At 66.3% G+C, this 20384-nt stretch overlaps 4 protein-coding genes across 8 annotated transcripts; 2 read left to right on the forward strand and 2 right to left on the reverse strand.

Annotated features, from left to right (window-relative positions):
- Nucleotides 1-16: 16 nt before the first annotated feature.
- Nucleotides 17-4414, reverse strand: EIF2B4 (eukaryotic translation initiation factor 2B subunit delta). 2 transcript variants are annotated; one of them, XM_027905025.1, is made up of 11 exons: nt 4181-4414; nt 3594-3794; nt 3314-3396; nt 3018-3109; nt 2573-2687; nt 2202-2278; nt 1938-2040; nt 1585-1712; nt 738-918; nt 474-654; nt 17-257 (listed from the first exon to the last, which is right to left on the reverse strand). In XM_027905025.1, the coding sequence occupies exons 1-11, from the start codon at nt 4374-4376 to the stop codon at nt 58-60; spliced, it is 1557 nt and encodes a 518-aa protein (XP_027760826.1). In that variant the 5' UTR covers nt 4377-4414; the 3' UTR covers nt 17-57. The 2 variants fall into 2 exon arrangements, with proteins under 2 accessions (XP_027760826.1, XP_027760825.1); XM_027905024.1 differs by having other exon boundaries at nt 3594-3797.
- A 466-nt stretch (nt 4415-4880) lies between these two features.
- Nucleotides 4881-11353, forward strand: SNX17 (sorting nexin 17). The gene is made up of 15 exons (XM_027905008.1): nt 4881-5010; nt 6662-6736; nt 6944-7061; nt 7376-7440; nt 7516-7626; nt 8013-8103; nt 8278-8365; nt 8692-8761; nt 8879-8971; nt 9114-9317; nt 9642-9764; nt 9884-9961; nt 10149-10223; nt 10533-10574; nt 10663-11353. The coding sequence occupies exons 1-15, from the start codon at nt 4948-4950 to the stop codon at nt 10780-10782; spliced, it is 1416 nt and encodes a 471-aa protein (XP_027760809.1). The 5' UTR covers nt 4881-4947; the 3' UTR covers nt 10783-11353.
- Nucleotides 11354-11456: 103 nt separating this feature from the next.
- On the reverse strand, nt 11457-15280 carry ZNF513 (zinc finger protein 513). 3 transcript variants are annotated; one of them, XM_027905007.1, is made up of 3 exons: nt 15214-15280; nt 12761-13351; nt 11457-12577 (listed from the first exon to the last, which is right to left on the reverse strand). In XM_027905007.1, the coding sequence occupies exons 1-3, from the start codon at nt 15251-15253 to the stop codon at nt 11826-11828; spliced, it is 1383 nt and encodes a 460-aa protein (XP_027760808.1). In that variant the 5' UTR covers nt 15254-15280; the 3' UTR covers nt 11457-11825. The 3 variants fall into 3 exon arrangements, with proteins under 3 accessions (XP_027760808.1, XP_027760807.1, XP_027760806.1); XM_027905006.1 differs by having other exon boundaries at nt 12761-13354; nt 15214-15279; XM_027905005.1 differs by having other exon boundaries at nt 12761-13354; nt 15052-15279.
- A 338-nt stretch (nt 15281-15618) lies between these two features.
- On the forward strand, nt 15619-20259 carry LOC114068681 (E3 ubiquitin-protein ligase RNF19B-like). 2 transcript variants are annotated; one of them, XM_027905004.1, is made up of 10 exons: nt 15664-15700; nt 15871-15959; nt 16690-17279; nt 17659-17849; nt 18081-18231; nt 18519-18681; nt 19124-19238; nt 19362-19496; nt 19591-19786; nt 19902-20259. In XM_027905004.1, exons 3-10 carry the CDS (start codon nt 16843-16845, stop codon nt 20059-20061), a joined length of 1548 nt encoding a protein of 515 aa, XP_027760805.1. In that variant the 5' UTR covers nt 15664-15700; nt 15871-15959; nt 16690-16842; the 3' UTR covers nt 20062-20259. The 2 variants fall into 2 exon arrangements, with proteins under 2 accessions (XP_027760804.1, XP_027760805.1); XM_027905003.1 differs by having other exon boundaries at nt 15619-15959.
- Nucleotides 20260-20384: the final 125 nt, after the last annotated feature.

Here is a 20384-nt window from a genome sequence, read left to right on the forward strand (position 1 = left end):
GACAGCATACATGGGGTACTGTGGGCTGGTTTATTAGTGTCCATGCAGCTGCCCTGGCTACTGATCCACGTTCTTGACGCGCAGGACCACAGGCACTGAGGTGCAGGGGATCATGCCCAAGTCTGTGATGACCAGATCCACCAGGTCTGGGGGTGTCACATCATAGACCAGGTTGAGCAGGCGCAGCGACTTGTTCTCTGCCCAGCCCCCCAGCTGGGCCTGGCCCTTCCGGAGCACAATCAGGTCGTCAGGGTCATCTGTGGACAGAGAAGCAGCCTGCAGGATCAGGGGGAAGGATAGCACCTCTCCGTCCTGCCCTGGGAGCACACACCGCTGCTGCCTGCCAGGCCCCCCAACTACGAGCGGTGTCCCCGCGCCCGGGAAGCGGAATGGCAGGGCAGAGCAGCCTGTCGTGGCCCACAGCAAGGAGTGGGATGATGTCCGAGTTGGGAGGAAAGGGATAGAAGCCATACCCAGCTCATTGGAGACAAAAGAGTCCGTCTGCACTCGCTCACAGAACTTGTAGGTCTCGCAGCAGACCAGGACGGGCACGTTGTAGGCCTTGGAGACCAGCGCAATCTGTGACGTCCCCACCCGGGACATGACAGAGCCATTGGCCAGGAGCGCATGAGCTCCCAGCAGCACTTTGGACACCTGCCAGGGCAGCACAGGGATCTGTCAGTGCCTTTGATCGTGCCGCAGCCTGCTCCACGCCCGGCCGCAGCCCGGCCCCTCACCTCAGGCAGCACATAGGAGATGGCGTTGATCATCACGTAGGTGCAGTGGATGCCCTGGCGCACCAGCCGGCGCAGCGTCTCCCGGCCCTCCAGGCGTGGCCGACTGTCCACCACGACCACGCGGAACGCGCGGCCCTTCTTTGCGTGGGCGTCGCACAGCGTGCGGTTCACCAGGGAGGAGCTGATGGGCGCCATCAGGAACTGCCCCCTCACGCCAGGACAGGCTCTCACCTGGCCACAACATCCACCCTCGCCCTCACAAGTGCTGCCCCATCCAGAACCTTCCTGCCACGATGGCTCCCAGGGCCCCTCTCCCTGCCTCTGCACAAGGAACCATCCCTGGGAAAGGTGATGTCTCAGCCCTCCCTGAAGCAGCACTGACCTCCCCATCTGTGACCACCATGAGGCCTCTGCCCCAAACTCTCTCCCAGTTTCCCTCTCCCAATGCTCCAGGCACACACTGGCTTCCTGCCTCTGCTCTTTCCTCCATTCGGGACACACATCACACCTGGACTCTTTCCCCAGCAGTCTCTGGCTCCTTTTCCCACCTCTACTTCTGGGACACAGGCCCCCAAAGGAAGAATAAGCTCCCATATTTTTCCTTTCTGACATTTGACTTTGCCGCAGTTTGTTTAAAATCCAGTGAACAGCTGCAGCTGCTCTGTAAGTGCCCTGGGTGGAGGGAGCTGCGACTCTCGGGTTCTTGGAACCCAACTCTGGACGCACCACATGGGACAGAGCCAAGCCCTGCATAGGACTAGCACAACCTCACTTCTCATGCTCACTTCCGTGCTGTTCCATTCCCTCCTCCCACCCACTGGCCTGGTTGCTCGTGCTCTGTGCTCACCATCCGTATACCAGGATCACATCGTGGTCATTGATCTTCTCAAAGGCAGACCTTGAGATGGCTTCAGCTGCCAGGACAATCTTCTCCCGCAGGTATTTGTCAATTGTGTCCTGCAGCTTCTCCTTTGCCTGGGAAGACACAGAAATCTCATACAGACCTTCTTGCTCTCTGCAGCTCCCTGTTGGAGCCAGGTGGGGGGTTGGTCTCTTCTCCAAAGTAACAAGCTTCCAACTCCACTGGAGCACCATTCCCAGTCTGCATCTCACCCATCCTCCCAGTCTGCATCTCACCCCACTCCCCATTCAGCCTCTCCATCCCAAGCCTAGAGCCTGCTGCTCAGCAGGGCCACTCACCTCCTCCTCTCGCAGGGTGTCAGGCAGGCACGAGATCTCCTTCTTGAGGAACTTGATGGCGTTGCCCATGCTGGCTGAGAGCGGCCGGCACTGGTTCAGGAAACTGCAGAGGAAACTGGCTTAGCTACAGAGTAGCCTGGAGGGCTAGGACAGGGACAGGGAGGCAGAACTGCTGGGGAGTCACCCGAAGTTTGGATGGACACCTATCCAGAGAGGTGACTGATGGACCACACTCTGTGGAGCTTTGGCACCTGGAGCCCTCACCTGATATGCGGCTTCAGCTTCGCCACCAAGTCCCTGGACAGCTCCTCGTTGGGGGGAGTGGAGTAATCCCGGATCAGCTGGCACAAGGAGGAAGGGAATGTGAGCTCAGGGCACCTCAGGGTAGGGCACACGACCACCCTGCCCAAACATGTGTGTGTCCTGCATTGCCACGGCGGGGCAAAGGGTGTCCCAGCAACTCAAATCTGCAGTGGCAGTGTTAGAACAGGACTCCAGCAGGGCCCAACCCTGGCATGACCCAGAGGAAGAGGCTGATGACAACTGAGTACAAATACAGCCTCAGCAGCCAGGGAACAGGAATACACACCTGTGCCTGCCACAATGCCCCTGCCGCCAGGTATCTGGTCACATACCTGTTTGAAGACTTCCAGCAGCGCAATGCAACGGGCATTGGAGCCATTGATGATGCCCTGGGAGTACTGGAGGCCGAGGCGCACCACTGCTGGGTGGATCACGGTGGACGGGATGCTGCAGGGACCAGTGAGAGGGAGCTGCAGCCCAAAACAACCAACCCATTGCTGGGCCCCAGCCCAACCACCCAATGGACAGCCAAGGAAGGGAGCTGACAATGACCTGAGGAGCCAGGCCTCTTCTCCTGTGGCCAAACTCACTGCACAGGGAGGACATCGGGCTGCCCCTGCCACCACTCCCCAAAGCAAGTGAAAGAGTCCCCCACCGCCCCATCAGGCCTATCCCACATGAGGGACCAAGACATCCCATCTCTCTGCAGCCAGGCCAATAGGCCAGTAAGAGCAGAGCCCAACATTGCCAGGGGCCTGGGCTGTGGAGGCCTCATACCTCATCTGCTGCGTCAACGGCTTCTTCCTGCTGTACTGGTGCAGGTGGGAGAACAGGTTGACTTTGGTGCCATAGTCCTGCCTCAGAGGTACCTGCAGCCCAGTGTGATGGCTCAGCCAGTGTCACCACAGAACCCTGCTCACTCCAGGGCCACCAGTCACACCCAGCACTTGCTCAAGGCACACTGAGATCCCCTCTACCCTCAGACAGCAGGTCCCAGTCTCACCACCTGCCCCCCTGGCCCCCACAGCACGGCTGCCCCAGGCATGCAGCCTGTCACCCAGCCCTACTCCTACCTGCTGCCGCTCCAGCTTCTTCGCCAGTTTCCTCTGGGCAGCAGGGTCATCCACCTGCACATGCTCCGGCAGCCGCTTCACCACTGCGAGGAAAGCTGGGGTGAGGCCAAATTGCCCTGGAGCATCCCCAAATTCAGGGAAGGCAGGGCAGGGCACTATCCAGGGACAGGCAGGACCCACACCATAGACAGATTGCACAGGCAGCCCCAGCTTGTGCCCACCCCAGACCCTCCCTCCCCTCTCACCCACGCTCTGCACCCTGTGGTGACCACGGCCTTACTGGACTGGGGCTCGGTGGGGCTTGGCCGGGGCTTGGCTGCAGTGGCTGCCTGGCTCAGCTCTGCCTTCCTAGCCTGCTTCTGGGCCCGCTCAGCCTCCTGCTTGGCCCGGCGCTCTGCTCGCAGCTCCGCTTTGCTCTTGCCTGCCGCGGACTTGTTGCCGTCGCTAGGGCCATCGGCCGAGGGGGACGCGGGGTGAGCGGCTGCTGCGGGAGAGGGAAGGAGGAGTCTGAGCCCAGCCTCCATCGCCGGGAGATGCAGCCCAGTGCGAGGCAGGGAGAGCCCTCTGTGCCAGAGGCTGCCCTGGGAGAGGCCCCTCAAGCACTTCGCAGTCCCGCGCAGCCGACACGGGGCCCGCCGGGCGGCCCCGCGCTCCCGCGGGGAGGGGACTGGGCTCTCTGAACCGCAGTCCCTGCGGGAACGCGGGTGTGCGGGGAAGCGAGGGCCGGGACTGGGCTGCGGCGCGGGAAGACGCCCCGAGGGTCCCGCTGGAGGCCGCTCGGGGCCCAGGGCTCTGCCGGCCCGGGAGAACACCAGGTCCGGCCCGGCGCAGCCCCGCCCGGGGCTCTGCGGGGACAGCGGCGCTCACCCCGCGGCTGCCCCGGCTCGGGGGACGGCCCTAGCTCCGCGGGCTCGGCCGACGGCCCCTTCTCATTCCTCTTTTTCTTCTTCTGCTGCTTCTTCTCCTTCCGCAGCTGCAGCTTCTCCTCCCGGGAGAGCTCCGGGGCCTGAGGGCACACACCGTCAGGCGGCCCTGGCTCCGCACCGGCCCCGGCCCGGCTCATCTCCGGTCCCGCCGAGACTGGCGCGGCTCCGTCGGGGCCCGCACCTGGAAGGAGGAGAGCGTGAGCGCTGCCGGCCCCAGGTGGCGGTGCCGGTGTTCCGGCTCCCGTCCCGCACTCACTCTCCCGCTCCGCCATGGCGCGTGTCCTCCCTTAGCGCCCCCTGCCGGCTGGAGGCTGCTCCGCGTGACTCCAGTGACGTCATCACCCACGCGTGACGCGCGCTGACGCCACTCCGCGGTCGGGGCGGTGCCGGTCGGTCCCGGGTTCGGTCCCGGGGGTCCCTCCCGCGCCCCGCCCCCCTGGTCCTGCCCCCGCGGCTCCCGCGGCGGGCCCAGCCCCCTCGGGCCCGCGCTCAGCCCCGCGCGGCGGGGGCGCTCCGCGGCCGCTGGGGCGCGGCGGGGCCGCCCCGGGCGGGCGGAGCGGGGCGGAGCGGGCCGGGCGGGGCGGCCCCGGGCGGGCGGAGCGGGGCGGCCCCGGGGCGGGCGGTGCCGCCGGCCGCGCCATCGCGGGGAGCGCCGGCCCGAGATGGCGGCGGCGGGAGGCGGGTAGAAGGGGCGCGCTCGGCCCGGCCATGCACTTCTCCATCCCCGAGACCGAGACCCGCGCCGCGGACGGCGGCGCCGCCGCCTACGTGGTGAGCGGGGACGGGGGAGCGGAGCCGTGCCCCGGAGCAGAGCGGGTGGCGTGGCCCGGGTGCGGTGCGGCCCCGGTGGGGCCGTGCGAGCCCGCAGTCCCGGCGCGGTGGCGGTTCGGCATCAGGATCGGGACCGGGGCTGGTGCCGGGCGAGGCGGGCAGTGCCCGGCCCGCCGCCATCCCCGGCCTGCGCCCCGTGCAGGGCTGGGAGAGGATCGGGCCCCGCCGCGCCCCGGGATCGGGTATGGGGGTCCCTGGGACCGCCCCGGCGGTGCCCGGCCCTTGCCGTGCCCGGGGCGCCGCGGGTGGGGGCGGCAGCGCACACGGGCCCCGTCCAGTCCCATCCCCGGCCCCAGCTCATCCTGGCCCACCCGCCCGTCCGTCCATCCGTCCGTCCGTCCAGGCTTCCTGTTTTGCTCCTTGCCCTGCGCCGTGAGCGCCTCGGGAGCAGGGCTGGGGTACGCTTCTGCGGGGCGGTGGCGGCCGCGGGGTGCCTGGACGCCCTCCGGGGTCGGCGATAGCGGACAGAGCCCCGGGGGTGGGTGGCGGCTCCTGGCCACTGCTCTCGGCGTAGAGGTGGGCAGCCCTGGGCTCCGCGGCCCCGCGGGGACCCTCCGGTGCTGAGATCCCTCTCCAGAGGATTCCCCTTGGGAGCCCGAGTTGCGGTGTCAGGGCACGGACGTGGTGGTGAGCAGCGACTGAGGGACTTGGCGATCCAAGAGCTGCGGTTGCCCAAGGGCTGGAGGAGCAGGCAGCCCCCGAGGCGTTTTGGCCCCATGACCCCCTGCACTTTGCCCTCGGCAGTCACAGTGACTCCTCAGGCAGGGGGAGACCTCAGGGAGAGCCCTTGGGCAGGCCAGGGACTGGGCAGGAGGTGTGACCCCGCAGAAGGCCCTGAGTTGGGCAGGCGAGAGTGCTACCTAGACTGCCAGTGTCTCTCCTGATCTCTCTGCAGGGACCCTGAGCCACTGGGCTGGTGCCTTTAGGTTGGGAGGTATCACTGTGAGCTATGGTGTGGCTGTGCCAGTGCCTCTGGTGAGCCTGGGCAGCCCCAGCACTCAGAGTCAGGAGGGCACTGAGAGTAGCCACAGGAGGCTGGGCTGCCATGGCTTGCTGGAGATTCATCCTCCCATCCTCCCAAACATTGCTCTGGGGATGGCAAGAGCTGAGGGGACAGTGCTGTCCCCTGGGAGGATGTTGCCCGTGGTGCCAGGAGCTGGGCTGCGGAGTTGCTGGGCCCAGAGCGCTTTGCAGCCAGAACTCTGCTCTGCCTGCGGCGTCAGAGGGAGCTGAGCCAGGGCAGAGGAGGCACCAGGGGGCACAGCCAGGGACCAGCTCCATGGGGTGCCCTGGGAGCCACGAGGGGTGGCCTTGCCTGCTGGCTTGGGGACACTCATGTCTGTGGGGCTGCAGCATGGCTCTGTACTCCCTGTAGCTGGGCAGTCAGAGGGTTGGGCCTTCCTGGTGTCCAGCACACACATCTCTTGGATGTCCTCATTCTCTCTGAATGGTTTTGACCATCTGTCCCTCGGCAGGGTCCTCAGGGGCATCACCTCTTCGTGGGTGCTCCCTGAGGTGTCCCGAGCTGGGCAGACCCTGGCCCCCCTCCATCCGGCATGTGCTGGGATCTGACTGGCATCTCTCCCTGCAGGCCTACAACATCCACGTGAACGGGGTGTTGCACTGCCGGGTGCGCTACAGCCAGCTCCTGGGGCTGCATGAGCAGGTAGGGAGGGGGGGGGATCTGCTCTGCCCACTCCCGCTCTGTGATGTCCAGGCTGGGTTCTTGCACACTGCAGGTTGCTCACATGGATAAGGGATGCTGGTGAACTCTCTGCTCCCCTTGCTGGGTCCCTGGGAATCAGCTGTAGTGGGGGCTCAGGGCAGCCACCACATCCAGGGAGGTTCTGGCAGCGCTCTTCTCTTTTCCCAGTTAAGGAAGGAGTATGGTGCCAACGTGGTCCCAGCCTTTCCCCCAAAGAAGATCTTTACACTCACTCCGGCGGAGGTAGAGCAACGACGGGAGCAGCTGGAGAAGTACATGCAGGCTGGTAAGCTGGGCCTGCCCCAGCCCAGTCGTGCAGGGCACTGGGGCACTGCCCATGGCTTCCTCCTGAACTGCTCCATTCACCAGGGCCCATCTTGGCACTCCCAGTGTCACGCTGGCATTAGCTGGCCTTGTCCTCTGGATGCCAGCTGCTGTCCCAGCCCCTGCCCTGCGCTGGCAGAGGGGGGCCCTGCACGGGGTCCCCGGCTGCCCCAGCACAGTCTGGGGGCAAACTGAGGAGCGCAGAGGGGCTGGACACTGGCGTGGATCTCTGTCCCTTCTCATGGGAGTCCTGATTCCTCGCTCCCCTTCCCACAGTGCGGCAGGACCCAATGCTGGGAGGCAGCGAGACCTTTAACAGCTTCCTGCGCAAGGCCCAGCAGGTGAGGGTGGGGCCAGGGCCGAGGCCCTCAGGCTGCACCAAGGGGCCAGGGTGCCATTCCTGTTTCTCTCTTCAGGAGACGCAGCAGATCCCTACGGAGGAGGTGGTGCTGGAAGTGCTGCTCTCCAATGGGCAGAAGGTCAAGGTCACCATCCTCACCTCGGACCAGACGGAGGACGTCCTTGAGGTGCCAGAGCTCTCATGCTGGGTGTGACCAGCTCCTCCTGCTGCATTCTGTGGTTTCCCACGTGTGGGGTTCTTGCAGCCCAACAGCCCCCCGGCCCTCCCTGCCACATCCCCACCCCAGAACAGGGTTGACTTGGTGAGACTGAAGAGCTAGGAGCTGGAAAGGGTGTGCTGATGGGTGTCTCTGGGGCCAGATTGATGTTGAGGGGGCCCCCAGCTGTTTCCTGGTGGCAGTGACACCCCAGGCCTGGCCTCAGGGCAGCAGAGGTGCTGGTTTCCTGCTGTTGAGAGGCCCCAGAAAGCACATGGGCTGGGTCCAGCTGCAGGGTCAGGATGTAGGAGTGCCACTTCTCTCAGGAAGTGGTGACCTCTTGCTTTCACTCCCAGGCTGTAGCCTCCAAGCTGGATCTGCCAGATGACCTGGTCGGCTACTTCAGCCTCTTCCTAGTGAGAGAGACCAAGGATGGAGCTTTCTCCTGTGAGTAGAGTCCATTGCAGTGGATGTCTGCCCTGTGCCCTGCCCGGAGTGAGGGCTATGTGCTTGGACCCTGCCCTGGGTGGGAGGCCCAACGGGTTGCGCCAGGTGTCCTGGCTGAAGGGTCTGGGGGGCACTGCTGCCCTGAGCCGCTCCTGAGCTGGTGTTTCCCCACAGTCGTGCGGAAGCTGCAGGAGTTTGAGCTGCCGTATGTGTCAGTCACGAGCCTGCACAACCCCGAGTTCCGGATCATCCTGCGCAAGAGGTGAGTGGGGGGCAGCAGTGGGGTGCTGTCTGAGGCTCCCTGTTCAGCAGAGGGACCCTGCTCTCCTGCCACTTCTGCCCACGGGTGCTTTGGCCTCCGGGGACACACCTGGCTATTACACCGGGGCATGGGCTGCCCTGCTTGGCTCAGCCCATTTCTGCTTTCCCATGGCAGCCTGTTTAGAGGGGGAGCAGGGTGCAGTGACCAATGGTTACAGGGGAGCTGGCCAGACAGTCAGCCCAGTGCCTCGTCCCACAGGAGGATGATTTTCTCCCCATCACTGTTAGGAGCTGGGGAATAGGTTGACCCATGTGGTTCCCTTCCAGCTACTGGGACTCAGCCTATGATGATGATGTGATGGAGCATCGTGTGGGGTTGAACTTGCTTTATGCGCAGGTGAGGGTCGGTGTGGCCCGGCCAGGTGAGGAGGGGCACTGCACCCCTCAGCCACGGCTGTGTGTGGGCTCGGGTGGCTCTGAGCCCAGCCGCTCACCAGCCTCTGCTGCTTGGTAGACGGTGTCGGACATCGAGCATGGATGGATCGTGGTCAACAAGGAACAGCACCGGCAGCTGAAGTCCTTGCAGGAGAAAGTCTCCAAAAAGGAGGTAGGGGAGGGCATGATGCCATGACTGGAGCAGTCCTGGTGCTGCATCAGCCCCGCTCCTGTGTGATGTGTGGTGGCAAGTTGGTTGTTACTGGCCTGGGTGGGTGGCCAGTGGTGCTGAGCGTCCCCGGATCTACCCACAGTTCATCCGCCTGGCGCAGACTCTCAAGTACTACGGCTATCTCAAGTTTGACCCCTGCATCACTGACTTCCCAGAGAAGGGCTGCCATGTCGTCGTTAGCGCCGGCAACAATGAGCTCAACTTCCAGGTGCGGCTGCCGAACGAGCAGATCAAGGAGGGCAGCTTCAAGGTCACGCGCATGCGTTGCTGGCGGGTCACATCCTCAGTAAGTGACGCTTGGGGAGCGGGGGGGGCCTGAGGGGGCTGGAGGGACCTGGCTGTGCCACCTCTCCCCAGGAAAGGTGCTGGCTCTGATGCTGGCTTCCAGCCCAGCAGGCCTGGGGAGAGTCTGAGTTGTGCCTTGGGGCTTAGGGGATCATTGGTGTGAGGACATTCAAGGGGCGAGAGGGGAGCTGATGGTGGCGGAAGGCTGGTGGGCACTGGGCAAGTGTTCCACACCTGACTGAGCACTGCCCTCGGTCTGCACTGGGGCCTAGGGAGCTGCCACTTCCCCTCCAGAGGCTCCCAGCCTCAGCGTTTGCCCTTGCAGGTGCCAATGAGCAATGGCCCCTCGGGGAGCAGCCCGGGGAAGTCCGAGGTGAAGCTGGAATTGGCCTTTGAGTACCTGATGAGCAAGGACCGGTTGCAGTGGGTCACCATCACCAGCCCGCAGGTAGGGCTGCCTGCATGCTGGTCTGGCAGTGGCTGTGGGGAAGAGGGTCGGTCTGGGCCTTGTGTGGACGTGGGAAGTGTGTGGGGTATGTGGAGCCCTGTGACACCTCTTCCTTGCAGGCCATCATGCTGAGCATATGCCTGCAGTCCATGGTGGATGAGCTAATGGTGAAGAAGTCTGGAGGCAGCATCCGCAAGGTGAGAGCTGGGGCTGAATGGTGTCTCCAGGGTGGGATCCCAACCTGCCCCTCTGACTTCTTGGGGTCTGGGCTGGGCCCCAAGTGCTCCCCTCAGGATGGGGCCAGCAGACAGATCCCCAGGGCCAGTTTTAAGCCCTGGAGCTGCCTCCAGGGACCCTGTGGCTGAACGGAGCTCCTCCCTGCAGATGTTTCGGCGGCGGGTGAACGGAGCCCTGAGGCGCTCCGACAGCCAGCAAGCTGTGAAGTCGCCCCCTCTGCTGGTGAGTGGGGCCCTGTGGGCCTGGGCAGAGCACATGCGTGACCATGGGCTCTGCCATGTGTTGGGTAACAGAGTCCACTGCCCCCAGAGAAGCCACTGTCCCCTTGGCAGGGCTAGGGTAAGCCCAGAGGACAGCAGGGCTGTGGTACCCTGCTCCCAGAGGACTGGGAAGGGAAGGAGGTCCTGGACTCACAACGGTGAGCCTGACTCCCTGGGGGAGTGGCCTGGCCTCATCCCAGGAGGGTGGGTAGTGGGATGGGTGGATGCTGTGTCCTACAACCCCAAGCTCCTGACTGTCGTGTCCCCACAGGACTCACCTGACGCCTCCCGGGAGCCCATGGCCAAACTCTCGGTGAGTTGTCTGTGGGTGTTCCAGTGCCCTCAGGCTGAGCAGGGAGGGGAGTTAGGAGGGTCCTCTGTAACATCTCCCCTCTCCACAGAGCAAGCTCACCTCTGTCAGCCTGCGCGGGATCAGCCACTCCAGCTCTGCTAACGATGTGGGTGCTAACGACTTCCACGGCAATTATGCCTTTGAGGGCATTGGCGATGAGGATCTGTAGTGCCCCCCTTCCCAGGACAGCCCCGCCCGAGTGAGGGCCTTTGCTGAGGAATGTACGACCTGCAGCCAGGTTGCAATCAACGTGCCTCTCACCTGCTACATCCACCTTCCCCTGCTCCCTGGGGCTGGGAGCTCACCCCCAGCCCACCGTTGCCTTTGGGGTGGGGGCAGCTGAACTCCTCCCACTGCTGGCTCCAGCTGGGAGACCCGAGCAGCACACCTGGGCAGAGCCCTGGAGCAGCGGTGTGGGGCCTGGCTCAGCATGGGAGGGGGGAGAGCTGACCCTTCCCCAGCCGGGAGGGCCTGGCCCAGCCTGGGGGCGGCTGCTCTGAGTGGCCCCAGGCAGGCTCTATAATGCCAAATTAGTGTTTAGGTTTGTGCTCCGAGACAGAGTGCAGTAAGCTGTCTCGGGGGGCTCCGTGCCGTGCCCCCCGCTCTAACCCGCTCATAGACGCCAGTGTAATCTAGGCTTGTAACCACGTATCTCCTGCTGCTCAGCCCGACAGAGCATTAATGGACAGTAACTGATGTTTACACACTGCAACAATGATTAAAATGGATCCTGATTGGTACTGGGCTGTTTGTTGGGGGGTGCCCGCTGCCCCAACCCTCCCCGTGCCAGCCCTGTGCTGTCCTTCCCTGTGACGGAACAAGGCCCCCAGGGAGAAGAGCAGATAACAAAAGTGACTGTTTAATGCTTTTATACACAATATAAATTACACTGACCAGCATGGCAACAGCCATGGAACCAGTCCTGTCCTCCCCTCCCCCCCTTTCCCCAAACCCCAGCAGAGGAAGGCTCTGGCAGGCAGGAACAGGCAGGTGGGGTGGCTGGGGGCATGGCAGTGCTGCCGTGGGGGCAGGCGCCTGAGCTGCCGGTTGTGGCTTCACCGCGCTTTTCACCCTACTCAGGCAGGACAGAGCTGCTGGAGGCCCTGGCATAAGGCAGCCCTGCGCCCCTGCAGAGTCTCCTGCCCGTCCTCCCTCCCCCAGGGAGGGCAGGGGAAGAGGCAGCCCGGGCCTACCACTGGGCTAAGTGCTGTCTCAAGGCAGGGCCGTGCCCACGGCTGGGGGAGCCAGGAGGGCTTTGGCATTGCGTGGGTTCACCCAGCTCTCGGCCGTGTGGCCGTGGATCTTCTGGTGGCGCTTGTAATTGTCCCAGTGGCCAGTGGTGTAGGAGCAGTCTCGGCACTGGAAGGGCTTCTCGCCCGTGTGCCGCAGCATGTGCCGCTTCAGGTTCATGCTCTGGTTGCAGCTGTAGCTGCAGAGGCTGCACTGGAAGGGCTTGTCGCCTGAGTGGATGCGCCCATGACGCTTGAGGTTGGCCAGGTTGCCACAGGCGTAGTCGCAGAGCTGGCACTTGTAGGGCTTCTCGCCCGTGTGCACGCGCTGGTGCCGCTTCAGGTTGTCCAGGTGGGCGGAGGCGTAGGGGCAGAGCGGGCAGGCAAAGGGCTTCTCCCCGCTGTGCGTCTTCATGTGCCGCGCCAAGTGGTTTGGGTAATGGGTGACAAAGGGGCAGAGGCTGCAGGCAAAGCCCTTGTCCCCGGCACCCTTGCGGGGGCTGGCGCCCGGCTCGGTGCCCAGCACTGCCAGGCTGCAGCGCCCGCAGACCTGCTCAGCCAGGCCCTCATCCTGCGCGAAGCCGTCGTCCAGCACCAGCCCGCACATGCGGCACGTGAAAGGGAAGAGCAGCTCGGGCAGCGCGGCTGCCTCCTCGCCCCGCAGCCGCGCACAGCCAGGCAGGAAGGGGCCGCTGCCGCTGCCCACGTGCAGGCTCAGCTCCGGCAGCAGCGGCTCTGTGGACAGACAGACAGGGCTGTGAGCAGGGTGGCACAGCACCAGTGGAGATCGGCTCTGTGAGGATCCCCGGTGAGCCTGGCAGTACTTGGCATCAGGTCGATGGCAGGACTGATGCCCTGCCCCAGCCCCAGGGTCCTCCCAGCCGCTCTCCCCCCATCCCCATACCCCTCCACTTTTACCTGGGTCCTTGTCCCGCCGATGCGTGCCCTCACCCTCGGGCAGGCGGTGGCTAAGCATGTGCCGCTTCAGGTTGCGGCTCTGGTTGCAGCGGTAGTCACAGGCAGCGCACTGGAAGGGCTTGTCCTGGCTGTGGACCCGCTCGTGGCGTTTGAGGTTGCCCAGGCTGCTGCAGGCAAAGCTGCAGCCCGTGCAGCGGTACGGCTTCTCTCCGGTGTGCGTGCGCAGGTGCCGCGTCAGGTTCACCAGCTGGGCAGAGGCGTAGGCACACTGCGGGCAGGCGAAGGGCTTCTCCCCGTTGTGTGTCTTCATGTGGCGCTTGAGGTGGCTGGAGTAGTGGGAGGCGAAGGGGCAGAGCTGGCAAGAGTAGACGATGCGCTGGCTGCGGCCACCCTCGGCGCCGGCGCACTGCAGGCAGCTCTGGCCCAGGCTGGCAGCCAGCTGCAGCCCGCACTGGCGGCAGGGCAGGGCGGCGGGGCCGGGCTCGCCCCCCTCCTCAGGGTCGCTCTCCACACTCAGCTGCTGGTACCCGGAGGAGCAGTCGTCGTCACTCAGGGTGTATGCTGGGATGGCAATCTTCCCCACCAGCGTGTCTGCTGAGAACACCGTGGGGATAGGGCAGTGTAAGCCAGGCTGGCCTGGGCACAGCCCCTCCACCTGTGCCCCTGCTCTCAGAAGGGTCTGGGCAGCTGTACCTAACCTGTGGCACCCAGTGGGAGCCCACTGCACTGTGCACTGCAGCGAGAAGCCCCATGGCCACAGTCTGCCCCAACACCCTGCTGAGGGCTTGTTCTGGGCACCTCAGGAAACCCTGACACTTCTGCATGGCTGGCCAAGACCCTGGCACCAGAAAGGGCAAGGGGACAGTGGTGGATCAAGCACCCACTGGCACTGCTGGGCCTGGTGGGTGGGAAGGTGGTGGGTGCAGCCCGGCCCAGGTAGGAGAGCTGGGTGCCTATAAAGCTGGTCCGTGCCCCCCTCGCTGTGCCACTGCCCCAGCCCCGCAGTTGGCAGCTGGTCATGCTCCCATGGCTGACACCACGGGCCTCCAGCACCAGCCCCCTCCATGCTGCAAGCAGTGCCTTCTCCAGCTCCACACAGCACTGCTGTCCCATGGCAGCGGGGGGAAAGGCTGTGCCAGGCTTTCAGGGGGCACTTCCCAGCTGCGGACAGACTCATCCTCCTGCAGCTCCTGTGTCCCAGATGTACCCCCAGACTGGTGCTCAGGGCTGGAGGGGCAGCAACATGCAGCCCAAGCCTCACCACTACCAGCCACAAGCCATGCCCTGCTGGCCCTGTCCTGTTCCTGACCTGCAGCCCTGGGGCCTGTCAGACCCAGCAGCTGCCTGTGCCCTGGAAAGCAGCCTAGGCCGTTCCCTCGCTCCTGCCCATCCTGCTGGGTCAAGCTCCCAGAGCCCCAGGCAGGCAGAGAAGTTAGGCTGACCCATGCTGTGGAATGGGCGGTCCCTCCAGGCTCTGGGACCCTTTCACAAGGACTGCCTGGAGAACAGACTCCAAAACAGGGCATCCTGCTAGGGAACCCTCAGCCCTGCCTCAAGCCCTTTGCCAAGGGCCCCCCTGTTCCTTCAACTCAGCCCCACACCAGGGAGCCCCCTGCCCCCTCAGCCCAGCAGTGCCACAGCATCCCTGGAGCACCTTCCCAAGCAGCCGTGTCAGCACTGCCCAGGTGGGACAGCCTGTCCATCCTGTGGGCCCTGAGGTCCTGCTCCTGCTCCTGCTCCCGGCTGGGGCTGAGCGGGAGGACAGGGAATCCCGGCAGCTTTGGGCCCTGGCAACACCCATCTCCAGAGCAGCCGAGCGGCTGTCCCGGCACAGGGAAGCGCGGCCCCGTCTGCCAGGCAGCTGGGCCTGAGCCCCAGCAGCAGCGCGGGAGCTCGGCACGGCCACCGACCACAGGGAGCAGGGCCCAGCCCTCGGGGAAGCAAGGGGTCAGCCACGGGGCTGGGCAGACCATGCTTCCTTCTCTCGCTGTTCTGTCCCCACATCGCTCACTACCAGAGACAAGGAGGGACGCGCAGTGCCCGAGACCCTTTCCGGCAGGGAGCGCTCGGGGGTCGTTGCCGGGCGGGCAGAGCCCACCCGGGGCCCCGCCGGGGGCCGGGCCTCGTCCCGTTGTAGGGGAAGCGCGGCCGGAGTCCGCGCAGGGCAGGCCCCCGCCAGGGCGAGCGCTGCCGGATGCGCCGAGCGCGGGGCCGGTGCGGCCGGGCCGGGCCGCATCCCCGCCGGCGGCGCTGCCGGAGCGGGGCCGCGTCTCCGCGGGGGCCGCACGCACCTGGCGGTCCCTTCTGGCCACGGCCCAGCAGCAGGTCCCCGGACAGCACCAGCGCCGCTCCCGCCGTCTCCTCGGTGCCGTCCTCGGCGTCCGCTGCAGCGCCTCGAGCGCCGCGGGTCCCCGCCGGGCCGCCGCCGCCCCCCGGGCCCGCCGCGCACTCACCCTTCACCGGCTGCGGGTGGCTCTGCTTCCGCCGGGGCATCGTGGCGGGCCCCGGCGCCGGCCCGGCCCCGCCGCCCGCCCGCCCGCGGCCCGCCAGCCGCCCCCGCCAGCCCGGGGCGGCCACCGCCGCCCCGCCTCGACCGGACACTTCCGCTTCCGCTTCCTCGGGTGCGCGGGGCGGAGCCGGAAGCAGCCGTGCGACCCGGAAGCAGGTCGGGCGCGTGCGCGGGGCCACCACCGCCCCCCGTCCCTGCCCGGCCTGGCGGGCACGGCGTAAACGGCACCGGCACCGCCGCTCCGGGCCGGCCGGGCCGCGGCACCGCCGGGGAGGCCCTGGGGGCGGGCATCGGGGCGGGCCAGCGGCGGCTCCGCCCCTTCCGGGCGGCGGGAGGCGGGAGGCCGGGACCGGGTCGGGCGGTGACGGTGTCTGTGCCCCTCTGAGGGCGGCTGCGTCTCCTCCTCCGCTGACCGCCGAGCGCAGAGCCCGGTGAGTCCCGTGCCAGTGTCCCCGCGAGGTCAGAGCGGCTCACCCGGCGCTTTGTGTCTCGCCCAGTGCGGCGAAGGACCGCTGGTTGCCCGGTGCCGCTGTGCTCCGACCGGCCCTGCCTGTGTGAGCCGCGGCTCGGCCCCCTCACGGACCCCTGGGGTCCTTTGCAGGTCCCGGGGGCTCTGGATGTGTCGGGCTGTGGCCGTCCCGGGGGAGCCGTGGCCGTGTCGTGCCGCCAGCGATGATTCCCCGCTGACAGGTACAGCCTCGGCCGGCCTCCCGCTCTTCTCCCCCACGTAACTCCCGTGTCAGCCTGGTTTCTCCGAGCTCCGCCCTCGCCCGCTCCCCGGGCATCGCTATATCCCCTGGGGGGAGGTGGAGCAGCCCCGCGCTGGCAGGTGTGATCGGACTCCTTGGTCTTCCCCGAGGTCACTGGTCCCTCCCTCTTCCCGTGCCGGCGTTACCGCGTCTGGCTGAGCGGCCGCGGGAGCGCTGAGGAGGCAGTGGGGCGCAGCGATGCTGCCCACGTGGGGAGGGCAGGGGACAGCTTTGGGGTGTAGAGGAGGAAGGAGCGAGGGGAGGACGGGCCCTGCTGGCGGAGGGGTTGTGGTGTGGCCACGGACTCCGAGCTCCAAGTGAGGGAAAACAGGCTCGGTTCCCTGCTGGAACTTAGCTCCCGGTCACCGAACGGGGTTTTGGATCCCTTGGCACTCCGGCGGAAAGCCGTGTCTCACGCTGGGGAAGAGCCCCGGGCCGGGGAGGGGCGTGTGTGTCACACTGCTCGTGCAGGATCTGGCTGTCAGAGTGGCGCTGCTGTCTTCCCCACCCCGGGGATTTGGGAGTCCTGTGCCTCTGGACTTTGGTGCTGAGCTGAAGGAGACAGGATGGGGCAGGGCAGGCCGGGGCCCGTCGGCGGGGCACTGTCGGGGTCTCGTGGGTGCCGAGGGCCCGTTCCCAGGGCCTTGCCCTCAGGAACGATTCCTCTACAGGCTGAGCGGCACCGACTGCAGCCGGGGATGGTTCCGCCACGAACTGCGGGGAGGCCCAGGTAGGAGCCTGGCCATGGGGGCCACACCGGGGCCGGCACGTCCCCGCTGCCCTCCGTAGCCCGACAGCAGCCGGCAGCCACTCTGAGGGCCACCATGGAGCGGCCCCCGCGTGTGCCCGGGCCCCGCTGGCTCCTGGGCTGCTTCAGGCGGGAGCCACAGGCCGTGCGGGGGGAGACACTGCCGGAGCCGGAGGAAGCCGAGGAGACGCGCGTGGCGCTGCCCCCGGGCGAGGGCCGGTCGCTGGAGGAGTGTCCGTTGTGCCTGCTGTCCCAGCCCCCCGAGGCCTTTCCCACTCTGGCCTGCTGCGCCCACCGCTCGTGCCGGGCCTGCCTGGAGCAGTACCTGCGCCTGGCCGTCACCGAGAGCCGCGTGCTGGTGTCGTGCCCGCACTGCCCCGCCGCGCTCCCCCCCGCCGACGTGCACCGGCTGCTGCCGGAGCCCGCCCTCCGCGACAAGTACGAGGAGTTCCTGCTGCGGCGGCTGCTGGTGGCCGACCCCGGCACCCGCTGGTGCCCCGCGCCCGACTGCAGGTACCGCCGGGCCCGGCGGGGGGGCGGCAGCGGGGGAGTGGCGTGGGCCCCCTGCCCGCCACAGTGGCGTCCCGTGAGCCCTTCCCAGGCTCAGTCCCTTGTCACTCGGTCCCGTGTGGGGCTGGGCTGTGCAGGGACGTGTCTGGTCCCTGTCCGGCCCCAGAACCTGTCTGCCAGGGGTGGTGTCCTTGGCTGTGCCGGGCAGCTCGTGAACCGCAGGGCTGCGAGTGCTGGACGGGGCGGGCTGCTCTGCAGTCCGTGCTGATGAGGGTGTGTCCCGGCTCTCCTGGGCCGGGGCTGCATCTCCACCTCAGCGCGGGGCTGGGACCTGCCACTGCCCGGCCTGCCTGTGCCAGCTCTGACTGCCTTCTCCCCACAGCTATGCTGTCCTTGCCTATGGCTGTGCCGAGTGTCCCCGCCTTACCTGCGGGCGCGAGGGCTGTGGCACCGAGTTCTGCTACCACTGCCGGCAGCCCTGGCATCCCGATGGCCCCTGTGTGCCAGCGCCACCGGCCTCTGGCCTGGCCACCCCCACAGCACAGCCGACCCAATCAGAGGACTCAGCCCACGGTGAGGCCCTGGCCCAGGATGGGAGCAGCAGGGCTGGGATCTGGCACTATTGGGTGCCTCTGTGCCTCCTGCCTGCGGGTCTGCTGGATCTGGGGCTGCTGGCTGCCTCAGGGTTGTAGCCCCTGTGCCAGTCGGGCTGGCGTGTGGCACTCTGGCACTCGTGGGACTTGGGGAGCCTGGGACAGGGTGTGTCCTGTCTTGCTCCCCCATCCTGACTCATCTCCCCCCCAGCTGAGGCTGAGGACATCAAGGTCTGTCCCCGCTGCAGCGCCTTCATCATGAAGATCAACGATGGGAGCTGCAACCGCATGAACTGCACGGTCTGCGGGTGCCTCTTCTGCTGGCTGTGCCTGCGGGAGATCTCCGACGTGCACTTCCTGAGGTCAGCGCGGGGCTGCCCCAGGTGGGGGCCCTGACAGGAGCTTGGGGACTGGGATGGGGGCAGCCAGGCCTGGCTCCAGGTTTGGGGCTGGCTGGGGGGAGCAGGGTGGTCTGTGCCACTCGGTCTGGCAGGGCTGAGGCCAGCTGTTGGCATTCCCAGGAGGCAGCTGGAGCTCAGGGTTGGGGGAACCTGGCTGTCTGCTCCCCCGTGGGCCCACGGGTGTCCCCCGGCACAGGGTTGGGCTGTGCTGGTCTCTGCCTTGGCCCAGCCCTGCTCTGTCCCCACAGCCCCTCTGGCTGTACTTTCTGGGGGAAGAGGCCGTGGTCGCGGACCCGGAGGATCCTGTGGCAGCTGGGCATGGTGCTGGGTGCACCCATGGTCATCTCCCTCGTCGCAGGCGTTGCTGTCCCTGTCATTACCATTGGGATCCCCATCTACATGGGTAGGAAGGTACTGGCAGGAGGTCTAGGAATCCCTGTGGTCCTGCTCCCTGCTGAGCCTGGCAGTCCATGGCCCCTGGCCAGGACAGACCTGCAGTGCTCCCCGCTGCCCATAGCACATCCCTAACTGCCCTCAGTACGTCCCTATGCTACCCCTGACTGGCCACAACCCCTCCTTGCCACGACCCTCCGCTTCCCCCCAGCACTCTCTGCCCGTGCAGGCGTGCTCAGTGTGGGGAGTGGGGTTTGGGGTGGGTGAAATGGAGAAGAGGTCTGGCGGCCTAGGAGGGGTTTGCAAGGACACCTGAGCTGTGGTGGCAATGCTGTCATGGCTGCCTGTCCCTGAGAAGAGGGAGGAGGGTGTGGGTGGCTGTGGTTGCAACTAGAGCTCTGCCAGGCTGGGAAGAGGCCACAAGGTCTTTGTAGAGCCCTTCATCTATCTTATCCTGCAGGTGCTGGGCCAGAGCCGGCGGAGCAGCCTGTCAGGGTGCCAGCAGTGCCTCTCTGTCACCAGCAGTGTCCTTCTCTCTCTCTTTGTGTCCCCCATCATAACAGCCATCACCGTGGGTGAGTGCAGGCTGGGGCCGAGGGCACTGCCCTGCAGTGAGCAGTGGGGCTGGGGAGCAGCCTCAGGGGATGTCTGGGACCAGGGGCACTGGGGCTGGACAGTGACTACCTGTCCACCCCCAGGTGTCGGTGTGCCCCTGATGCTCACCTATGTGTACGGGACCGTGGTGCTGTCACTGTGCCGGAGCCGCTGGGGCTGTGGGGGTGGCCGCACATCTGGAGACGTTGGCGTGGTAGAGCTGGAGAACCTGGGCAAGTGTGAGTCCCACGCCTGGCCCTGGCCCATGCCTCCCTGCTCTAGCAGGGAGCAGTCCTTGGGAACAGGGTGCTCAGTGCTGTCTCCTTCCTGCAGTGAATGAGCTGTGGTCGGTGCTGCCCAGCCCAAACCGCAGCCCCAGGTCAGGTGAGGACGGAGCCCCAGACCCCACCGCCTCCCTGCCCAGCAGCAGCCACAGCCAGCGTCCCGGGCCGGCATGGGACAGCCAGTCGGCCAGCACGGTGGCACTGGCGGGGAGCATGCTGAGCGAGGGCCAGGACATCTCCGACAGGTGAGCAGGGTGGCCGTGCTGGGGGCTGACACATCCCTTGCGAACAGCCGCCCCACGCAGGGACAGGTGATGTCCCCCTCCAGGCTGCTGCCCTCAGGCTGGTGTCCGTCCACAGGGAAGGCATCACCATCGAGGTGGAGGTGTCGGTTGAAGCGGTGCCGCGTCCTGCCCGGCAGCAGAGCCTGAGCAGCGCCCTGTCTGGGCAGAGTCTCTCTGGGGACTCCCTGGGAGCCACCAGTGACAGGGGTAGCTCTGTGGGTGTCCCTGTGGAGTGAGAGGGTTGAGAGGAAGAGCCTTGATCCATGCAGAAGCCCAGTGCTCTCCTGTGGCAGAGCCAGTCCCCCTCTGCGGGCACTCCCAGCCCCAAGAGCTGGGTCCTGGGTAAGTGTGGACCACATCCTGCACTGCTGCGCCAGCCCTAACTGCCCCCTCCCCAAAGGCACCACTGGGAAATAAAGCTGCTTTCCAAGGGTTTGTCTGTCTCCTGCAGCACAGTGGGGTGATGCCGCAGGCCGTGGGTGGGGACCCAGCACATGGGGTGCACAGCACATGGGGTGTAGAGTCTCAGGCAGTGGGGTCCTGCCTGTGGCCTCTCTGA

Source organism: Empidonax traillii, unplaced genomic scaffold (assembly GCF_003031625.1).
Source record: "Empidonax traillii isolate 1590-97213 ecotype Southwest subspecies unplaced genomic scaffold, ASM303162v1 scaffold1110:size201231, whole genome shotgun sequence".
Classification (NCBI taxonomy): domain Eukaryota; kingdom Metazoa; phylum Chordata; class Aves; order Passeriformes; family Tyrannidae; genus Empidonax; species Empidonax traillii.

What these genes read in the sequence shown, in the direction of transcription:
- EIF2B4 (XM_027905024.1), bottom strand. Translation starts at nt 4,376, where the DNA reads ATGAGCCGGGCCGGGGCCGGTGCGGAGCCAGGGCCGCCTGACGGTGTG. An exon ending in ACACCCTGCGAGAGGAGGAG is followed by an intron (nt 1,713 to 1,937) that starts GTGAGTGGCCCT and finishes GTGTCTTCCCAG; the next exon opens with GCAAAGGAGAAGCTGCAGGA. An exon ending in GTGATCCTGGTATACGGATG is followed by an intron (nt 919 to 1,584) that starts GTGAGCACAGAG and finishes GGCGCCCATCAG; the next exon opens with CTCCTCCCTGGTGAACCGCA.
- SNX17 (XM_027905008.1), top strand. Translation starts at nt 4,948, where the DNA reads ATGCACTTCTCCATCCCCGAGACCGAGACCCGCGCCGCGGACGGCGGC. An exon ending in CAAGGATGGAGCTTTCTCCT is followed by an intron (nt 8,104 to 8,277) that starts GTGAGTAGAGTC and finishes GTTTCCCCACAG; the next exon opens with TCGTGCGGAAGCTGCAGGAG. An exon ending in GCTGGCGGGTCACATCCTCA is followed by an intron (nt 9,318 to 9,641) that starts GTAAGTGACGCT and finishes TTGCCCTTGCAG; the next exon opens with GTGCCAATGAGCAATGGCCC.
- ZNF513 (XM_027905005.1), bottom strand. Translation starts at nt 15,253, where the DNA reads ATGCCCCGGCGGAAGCAGAGCCACCCGCAGCCGGTGAAGGGTGAGTGC. An exon ending in TGGCCAGAAGGGACCGCCAG is followed by an intron (nt 13,355 to 15,051) that starts GTGCGTGCGGCC and finishes CGGTGTTCTCAG; the next exon opens with CAGACACGCTGGTGGGGAAG. An exon ending in TCGGCGGGACAAGGACCCAG is followed by an intron (nt 12,578 to 12,760) that starts GTAAAAGTGGAG and finishes GTCTGTCCACAG; the next exon opens with AGCCGCTGCTGCCGGAGCTG.
- LOC114068681 (XM_027905003.1), top strand. Translation starts at nt 16,843, where the DNA reads ATGGAGCGGCCCCCGCGTGTGCCCGGGCCCCGCTGGCTCCTGGGCTGC. An exon ending in CCATCTACATGGGTAGGAAG is followed by an intron (nt 18,682 to 19,123) that starts GTACTGGCAGGA and finishes CTTATCCTGCAG; the next exon opens with GTGCTGGGCCAGAGCCGGCG. An exon ending in CATAACAGCCATCACCGTGG is followed by an intron (nt 19,239 to 19,361) that starts GTGAGTGCAGGC and finishes GTCCACCCCCAG; the next exon opens with GTGTCGGTGTGCCCCTGATG.